The sequence below is a fragment of the Beta vulgaris genome, chromosome 1, assembly GCF_026745355.1.
Source record: "Beta vulgaris subsp. vulgaris cultivar EL10 chromosome 1, EL10.2, whole genome shotgun sequence".
NCBI classification, from domain to species: domain Eukaryota; kingdom Viridiplantae; phylum Streptophyta; class Magnoliopsida; order Caryophyllales; family Amaranthaceae; genus Beta; species Beta vulgaris.
In genome coordinates this window covers 39,462,371-39,471,451 of record NC_079202.1, presented here as the reverse complement: position 1 = coordinate 39,471,451, position 9,081 = coordinate 39,462,371, and the positions used below count along the sequence as shown (strand labels likewise).

At 40.1% G+C, this 9,081-nt stretch overlaps 1 protein-coding gene across 1 annotated transcript; it reads right to left on the bottom strand.

The window, feature by feature from the left end:
• Positions 1 to 353: 353 nt before the first annotated feature.
• LOC104895340 (dof zinc finger protein DOF3.5) lies at positions 354 to 1,659 on the bottom strand. The gene has a single exon (XM_048643788.2). It carries the CDS (start codon positions 1,467 to 1,469, stop codon positions 645 to 647), a length of 825 nt encoding a protein of 274 aa, XP_048499745.1. The 5' UTR covers positions 1,470 to 1,659; the 3' UTR covers positions 354 to 644.
• Between the last annotated feature and the right edge of the window lie 7,422 nt (positions 1,660 to 9,081).

The window sequence follows — 9,081 nt, the reverse complement described above, 5'->3', positions numbered from 1 at the left end:
AAAATGGTATACTGTATATTCTGCTGTTGTCAGGGATTTTGTGGATATTCTAGATAAATATATACATTGGACATAATAGTCTGTTTAGTATTTTGGTCTACAGGGAGTCATAACAGACAGTGATGCATTAGAAAATTGATCATACGTCTTGAGTACCAACTACTTGCCATTTGTGAATTAGTCTGTTTAGTCATAACTATAGAGATCTATGTGCAACTAACTGAGTGGTTTCGATATTGTAGGAATTAGTTACACATTTTGGCATATATTGTAAAAAAGAAGAAAGGGTAAAGAAAAAATCTCGAGACAAAGCTTAGAATTACTATTGACAGTACCTTATGTAGCAAAATAAATGGTATCAATTATCATGCCAATCAGAAATGTTGGAAGATAATAAACTCTGACAAGCTGTATCTTCTGATTATGAGTATGTTGACTTTTGATTTTCATAGTATAGTTATTCTATATACCAAATAATGCTTACAGGATTACAAGAGGGGGAAGATCTCCTGTAGCTTAGGAAAAAAATTGTTAATGGCTTAGCTTAGAGAAAGTATCGTCAACTTTATATACTTCTGAAGCCTTGAGGCTTCAAGCAGCAGGAGCTGAATTCTGATGTTAAAATTTTCCATCTTCATGGATTGTCAAGGCCCAGAAAATGCTTCAAATCCTGTGCTATCGAAGTAACTCCAGTTATCACTGGAGAACAGATTTGTTGAATTCTGTGATTCATCAGCTGGTGGAATCGGTGAATCGAATTCCTGTATCTGCGCTACCGGCTGCCATGTGAAGCCAGAAAAATTAGTGTCTTCTGACCAGAAAACATCTTCTATGAGATCATCGAAAGAGGTCAAATCAGGGCTAATGAAACCTTGATTCACCTCTTCTGTTTGAAGATGTGGGTGATGATCAGATGGTACAAGATCGAAAGTATCATCGGCTAACTTCTGATACTCGAAATTATTTTCCAGCCCACAAGAGCTGGATATTGGAGAACCATGAGAAACATCAGAAGATGTGTGTGTTGTTGCCTCATTCATTTCTTCATTGACATTGCCTTGCCCAGGGTTCAAGAACTTGGCGAAAACTGCTGCCATGTCAATGTCAGGACAGCCAGACTCGGAACCAGTTGACGACGAGTTGGGTGACAAGTGATCATCCGAGTGAGGACCCGATGCAGTACTAGAAAATCCCCTGGAAGCCCTTGATCGACGGCTCTTACGACATCCACCACCAACAGGAACATTCCTAAGGGACCCGCCCTTAGTCCAGTATCTCCGGCACCCCTTACAGAAGTACCTTGGTTGAGATAAACTGTAATTGTTATAATAACAAAATTTTGTGTTGGACGAAGCACAACGTGGGCAATTAGGAGCAGGAACAATATGGGCATTACTCCATGTTCTGTCTGTTGTAATTGGCCGTGGTGGTAGGTTATGAAAAAGATGATCATTCGACGAGGTCATCATAGATAAAGAAAGTGATTTTGAGAAGCGAGATGATAGGAGAGAGATCGTCGGAGGAGGAGGAGGAGGATGATGATCGGTGTGGGAGGAGGAGGGAGAGATGGAGAAGATGGAGTGTATATATAAAGGATGGTAATAGGAGGAGGAGAGAGAGTGAGAGTATGAATGCTGCTAAAGGAGTGCTTATGTGATATGTGCATGTGTGTGGACTTAGAAATGTGGGGCTGGAAGTTAACGTGGGCGGTTGTTCTCTTCGGGCGAGCCGTCAGCGCTAAGGAACAGAGACACGGGGGAGTATTAACTATTGATGAATAATGATGTGAAATCATGTGATCCAATCAATTTTCAATTCATGGTTTTCATCAAAAAATTGTATCTACTGGTCTTACTTCATCGTAGGCGTATCCCTCGATATCTCTAAAGTCTAAATGTACTTTTAAATATGATTATAAGATGGGGCTACGTGGCACTAAATCAATGGAGGCTTTAAGTCAAAGGCCCTTGGTTGTTAATTAGGACCATTTTACTCATAGGTCAAGCAAGCAATGAAGCAATGTGGGGTTTTACCGAGTTGGACTAGCAAGTTTTATAGCTCATCCAAAGTTTGAAAAAGCTTTTAAGTTCGTGAAATTTATTTTGATATCATCGTATTTTGGGCATTTCATTTGATATCAAATGATTTTTGGATTTTATATGGTATCATTGTAGTTTGGACTTAATCTTTACCGTAAGTCCGTAATATTACATTAAATAAAATTTTAGTTTTGGGTTGAATAGGGTTAGTAATTTGTATCGTTCACGTGACTTGTGTATCGAGAATTGTTCAGCTAAGATTTGGGAGTCATTTCTCTATTATGTGTCAAAATTAAAGTCGAAATTGGAGAAAAACGATTGAAATCTCATTTTACGTGTCGGAAATTATGCCTGATTGTTTTTTAAACCAAATTAGACCTTAAAATTTGTCATTAAGGACAAAAATGACTCTCAAAAGCTTAATTATGCAAAATTAGACTAACACTAACCATATTTACCCCCAAACTAACGGTTTGTTAAACATGATGTTAATGTAGAGAATAAGTCCAAACTATAGTGACATACCAAGTGAAATTTCCCTTTCAAGTTAAATATTGGTGTCATATGTATGGTACATTTTCAAGCAACTTGATACTAGTTCTAAAATGCACTTAGCTTGCAAGGCCAAGTTTGCTGCACCGGATAGAAATAAATTTAATATGATAAAGTAGATTGTGTTTTCTTCAAACATATAAAAATAAGTTCAGCAAAAATCACTTAACATTATCAAATAATTTATCCTATATCCAAATACAAAATATTATCCTAATATAATTTATATTCTATCACACCCCCGCAGTCATAGCGGGAGGAGGACTGACGCTAAGACTGGACTTGAACTCCAGAAATAGTTGTCGTGGAAGGCCTTTGGTGAAAATGTCAGCAAACTGGTATCTGGTGGGGACATGTAACATACATACGTGACTGATAGCAACTTTTTCGCGAACAAAGTGAATGTCCATCTCAACATGTTTGGTGCATTGGTGTTGTACGGGGTTCTGGGAAAGATGAATGGCGCTGACATTATCACAATAAACAATGGTTGCTTGACGAATAGGACAATGTAACTCCAAAAGAAGATTACGCAACCAAGAAGCTTCCGCAACAACATTTGCGACGCCGCAATACTCAGCTTTTGCACTTGATCTAGATAAAGTAGGTTGTCCCTTAGATTGCCAGGATACTAAGTTGTCCCCAAGAAAACAACAGTAACCAGAAGTGGAGCGGTGAGTATCAGGACAACCACCCCAATCGGCATCCGTATAAGTAATCAAGCGCAACTGAGCTGTAGGATAGAGATGAAACCCATGATCAATGGTTCCTTGTATGTAGCGCAATATGTGTTTCAGAGCATGATAATGTGATTCCCGAGGGTCATGCATGAAGGGACACACCTGCTGCACTGCATAAGCAATATCAGGGCGTGTGAAAGTTAGATACTGGAGCGCACCAGCTAAGCTCCTATAATGAGTAGGATCATGCACAGGAAGGCCGGCGTCGGTGCTGAGCTTGGAGCTGGTATCAACCGGAGTGCCGACCGGTTTGCAGGAAGTCATTCCTGCACGCTCCAAGATTTCCTGTGCATATTTCAGCTGGGAGAAAAGCATATATGAAGCAGTACGAGTGACAGAAATGCCCAAAAAATAGCTGAGAGGGCCCAAATCAGACATAGGGAACTCAGTTTTGAGAGTATTGATGAGACGATCCCTCAAAGACTAAGATGAGGTGCACAGAATAATATCATCAACATACAGTAAAAGATATGCCATATCATGGCCATGCCGATACGTAGAGAGGGAGTTGTCACTTTGAGCGACAACAAACCCGATATGCAGGAGGTAGGTAGCAAAACGTTGATACCACGCACGGGGGGCCTGTTTGAGGCCATACAACGCTTTGCGCAGACGACATACATGATGGGGATGGCGTCTCTCAACAATACCCGGAGATGCATATATAAACAGTTTCCTGCACGTCACCATGTAAGAAGGCATTCTTAACATCAAGTTGATGAATAGACCAATGGCGAGCCATGGCCAAGCCCAGAACAGTACGAATGGTAGTTGGGCGAACAACAGGACTGAAAGTCTCATCACAATCGACGCCTTGTTCCTGTGACCTGCCATCACACACTAAACGAGCTTTGTGGCGTTCTAGCTCACCGTTAGATTTTTCTTTATGTCGGAAAAGCCACAAGCAATTAACAATATTCACCCCCATAGGCCTAGGTACCAACTCCCAAGTCCCTATTCTAATTAAAGCACTATATTCATCGTTCATGGCCGCATTCCAATTGGGGTCAGTCAAGGCAAGTTTGTGATTTTTTGGAAGAGGTGAACGAGAGAGGGACGCTGGAGGAAGGAGCATGGCATATTTGGGGTTGGGGTTTCGAATGCCATGATGGGCTCGTGTTTGCATGGGAAGGGAGAGAGGTGGTGGGCGCGATGGAGTCGCGCGAAGGGGGTCTCGAATATGTGGGGGGGGGGGCATACCGTTGGCCGGGAGGAGTGGGGCGCAGCTGGGTAGGGCTGGCAAAATTGGGTGCTGTCGTGTGTGGGGTAACGCGCGCGTGGGGGGTGCGTGGGCTAGCGAGCCCAGTAGACGCAGGGGGGCCTGCATTCGGGGGGGGGGGGTTCATAAATCAGCATGAACTATATCAAAAGCATTGGCAGTATAAGTAGTTGAATCAAAAAAAGGTAATTTTATATGTTTTCCAATTTGACAAGAGTGACAAAAACTGGAGTCATGCTCCTTATTACAAACTATAAAATTATTGTGCCTAAGGAAATTAATAGACTGCACGCCTGGGTGGCCTAGACGGTCATGCCAAGTCGTGGGTGTAATAGCAGCAAGGGATGTGGCAAGATAAGTGGATGATTGGGCGTGAGTGACTGGATAGAGATCCCCGGTGCTCTAACATCTCGTTAGAATGATCCCCGTGTGAAGGTCCTTCACAGTGAAACCACAAGGATCAAATTCGATAGACACAGAATTATCATGAGTGAATTTACGAACGGAAATTAAGTTCTTACTTATTTGGGGGGCAAGATAGACATCGCGAAGATGCAGGGGTTGAGTGGGGAGGGTGGTATGACCATAACCCGTAATTGTAATGCAATTGCCATTACCAACCAAAATATGATTTTTAGTGCTCAAATTAAACAAAGGGCATGAGAGTACTTGAGGAGTGGGTCATGTGAGATGTTGCACTAGAGTCCATATACCAAGTACCATCAGGTTGTTGAAGCGTCATAGTGGAGAATGCATTCCCAAGGTCAGTAGGCATCGTAGGAGGCCCGTAGTACTGAGGGCCAGTCACGTAGGCCTGAGGAGGGGCATACGTGGGCTTTGCCGTAGTGTGTGGCATGGGCCTGGGTTGCCCTTGGGTAGTGGCTGCTGTGGGATAGTGCACTGGGGGTCCGGCCCACTGACGCTGCTGCCATGCTTGGAACGCAGCCCACGTTTGTGAACTTGAGAGGAGGCCGACCCACTATATTGTTGAAGAAAGCCGCGACTTTGCTGCTGCTGGGTGTGCAGTGGAGTGTGGGTGCAGCTGCCACCGCGGCCACGGCGTCGGCCGTTGCGGCCACCTCTCCCGCCGCCGTGACCGCGGCCACAGCCACGATCGCTGGTAGGTTGGCCGGAGGGAGCCGGGAGGTGCTGCGGGGGCGGTGCACGAGGGCCTGCCGAGTCAGCAGTAGCAGCCACGAAGGAGGTGGCGCGGGCAGTGGGATCGTTGGCAAGCCGAGATTCTTCTAGTAGGAGTCGCGAACGAGCAGTTTCGAAGGAATGTAGTGGGTCGGACTGTTGGATCATGGAGGCAACGTTATCAAAATCCGTATTAACAAGACTCGAGACAAGGTGTAGCACCAATTTTTGGTCCGACATTGTTTGATCGACGTTGGCAAGCTGGTCACGTAGATTTTTTAATTACTGATAGTATGTGGTGATGTCGGTGAAATTGGACAGGTGCAACATATTGAATTGATTTTCAAGATACACCGCTCGGGTGTTTTTATTGTCCTGGAATATGGCTTTGAGACGATCCCAGGTTTCCTGCGCCGAAGAGCCACGATACAATATGGTTGTAAGAGATCAGCAGATATTGTCCCGAAAATCCACTTTTTGACAACCGAATCGAGGCGTTGACAGAGAGCCTCAGACATGTTAGGAGGGCGTGGGTGGCTTGGATCAATATGGTCGAGAACATCGTAGGCGTGATAGTGAATCTCAAAAAGCTCGACTCAATTCGAATACTGAACCTTCTCGCGATCAAGAATCAAAAGGATATCATTCTTAATGTTGCTGACAGAGAGGGCAGGATGGTAAGAGGAGGTAGCCGTGGGTGGAGGAGGGCGAGGAGGGTTAGGGTCGCTGGGTTTCGAATCACTGTCGTTGGTCATGGAGCAAGGAGCACATGGTGCGGAAGCTGTGGTGGTCGGCGGAGAGTGCCGACCGCAGGGAAGGATCGAAAAAGAAAAAAATTCTAGAGGATTATAGTAGGCTCGATACCATGTTAGATTGTGTAAACTCCCATAATCGGGGAGTGAATCCATTTATCAATATTTATAGATTACACATTAAGGTATTCCTATTATGATTAGGAAATCGAATCTTAGGAGAAGAATATTTCTCTAAACTATATCCAAATACAAAATATTATCCTAATATAGTTTATATTCTATCAAAAAGTTCTTTCAATGAGCAAATTATATCTTTATGTGTGTCCTTTGTTGATTATTACAAATTCCCTTATCGTTGTTTCAACGGCTTGTTTGACAAAGTAGGTGATGTACTTCGTATTAGCTGTCGTAGTTCATGTAGTGGATTTTGTGGATACTCGTAAAATTGGCTATCTAGCTTTTTGGGTCGGGTAGTGATACTTGAATTTTTTTTACTTCGATATGATTCTAAAACTATTTTTTTTGCTTATAATATATACTTCCTCCATTTAGAAATAGTTGCACCATTTCTAACTTTCACGCATGCCGATGTATGATTTCAACCATTAATATCTTTATTTATCAATAAGTAAAAATTATAAAAAAAAATTATATTAAAAAAAATTTACATCGAAACAAATCTAACAAGACCACACATGACTTTGTTTTTCCTAAAATATAAATCACCAAAGACAATTTAAGTGTAAGATGTGAATAGTGCATAAATAGAAATGGCGCAACTATTTCTAAACGGAGGAAGTACCTTTGAACATACATGTCCTTTGCCCAAAACTAATTGTAAAAATTTAACTTTCAAACTTGTAAAGGCAAAACTTTGACTAATAATTTCATTAGTTATCAATTAAATTTTTTCTGAAAGTTTTTTTTTTGTCAGAAATCAACTAATAAAACATAAATTTTGTAAAAAAAACCACCTTATAATTTGCTAATTTTACTAATTTTACTATGATGTGAGAACAAACCTTTATGTCGAACTCTGGATAATTGACTCAAATTTTCGACCTTGATCATATCATGTACAAGACACGTGAATTTTTTTAACCCAAAAAAGCCACTTTCTTTTTACCCTTTTTTTTCCTCTGTTTTACGACTTCATCCCTTCCCCCAAAAAACACAAGCTTTTCTCTCTCTCGTGCTCGTGAAAAACCAAGAAAATCCATAAATGTCTGATGGAGTTTTTGTTCAATTATTCACTAAAACCAGTTGCCTAGAAAATTCAACACGTGAAAAGCCTTGTACGTTTTCCCCCTCTATTTCTTCACATCCCCCTGCTTTTCTCTCTCGTGGAAGAACTAAGAGCACCCTTACTCACAATTGAAAAATAAGATCAAGTAGATGATCTTACAAAAAAGGATCTTAATGGTGATTGAGAATAAGATTGTGGGATGAATGTGGATGATTGGGAAAAAAAAAGGGATGGGTGAGTGAAAAGATGATCAGGAGTGGGACCTTAGCCAAAACGCAACGTTTTGGCTGGAAAAAAAGCAAAAAAAAATAATAATTTTGACAGATTTATGACGCGCTTGTCAGATTTTTTGACGCGTGCATCAGAATTTGACACTTGTCAAATTCTGACAGGAGAGACAAATAATACATTACAAATATTAAAAATGCAATATCTTAAAAAATACAAAGCCAAAAAAAATAAAAAAATTACCAATGGCTCTATTTTTGCGAGATCTACATATAGAGACCCATTTTGTAATATTTTGGACAATTTTCTTTCTAGCTATTTATTGATTTTCTATAATTTTGCTTATTTTATATGAATTATCTTTCACTTTTCAACTCTAAAAAAACTATTTTTTTTGTGCATTTAATTTATTTAATACCAAAAATACTAATGATGTATTTATTTAATTAATTTTTTATCAATTAGTAATGAATATTTCATATTATTAAAAAGTAAATAATAAAAATATTGTATAATAGTTGTGGGGTGACAAGAGAGCAAAAGTAGTTGGGTGGGGTTAAAAAGCAAGAGAAAGAGGAAAAAGTAGTTGGGATGATCTTTTTTTAGTTCATTGTTAAGAAGATGAGTGGAAAAAGATTGTGGAATGTTATTTTTTACAAAGAGAAAATTAGAAAGAGAGTGGGATGATTGTTTTTAAGATTGTGAGTAATGGTGCTCTAAAAAGTGTTCTAGTGAATTGTTAATGTTGTTGCCAAACTGTTTGGCTAAAATTAATGCTGTCAATTCAGTTACCCAGTTCAAATCTGGTTCAAACTAAACAATTAAGCTTACTCCATTTAGTTAATTCAATTTGTTTTTTTTCAGCTTAATTGATTCAGTTTAAACTTTTTCGATTTCATTTGCAATCCATACAATTAATTCAATAATTTTCAGTTCAGTTCCAGTTTACAATTGTCTTTTGGCTCGACTCGTACAGTTTTGGTTTAAACAATTGATTTATTTACCTAATACTATCAGTTAAACAGTTATTTTTAGTTTGGATTTAGTTAATTTCAATTTCTTAATCATCAACTCGAGTGGAGTTTGATATCGGTTATGCCATATGCATCTTTTTATCTCTTCATGTCTCGGGTCAAAAGCTTACCTGTTACAAAAAAAAAAGAAC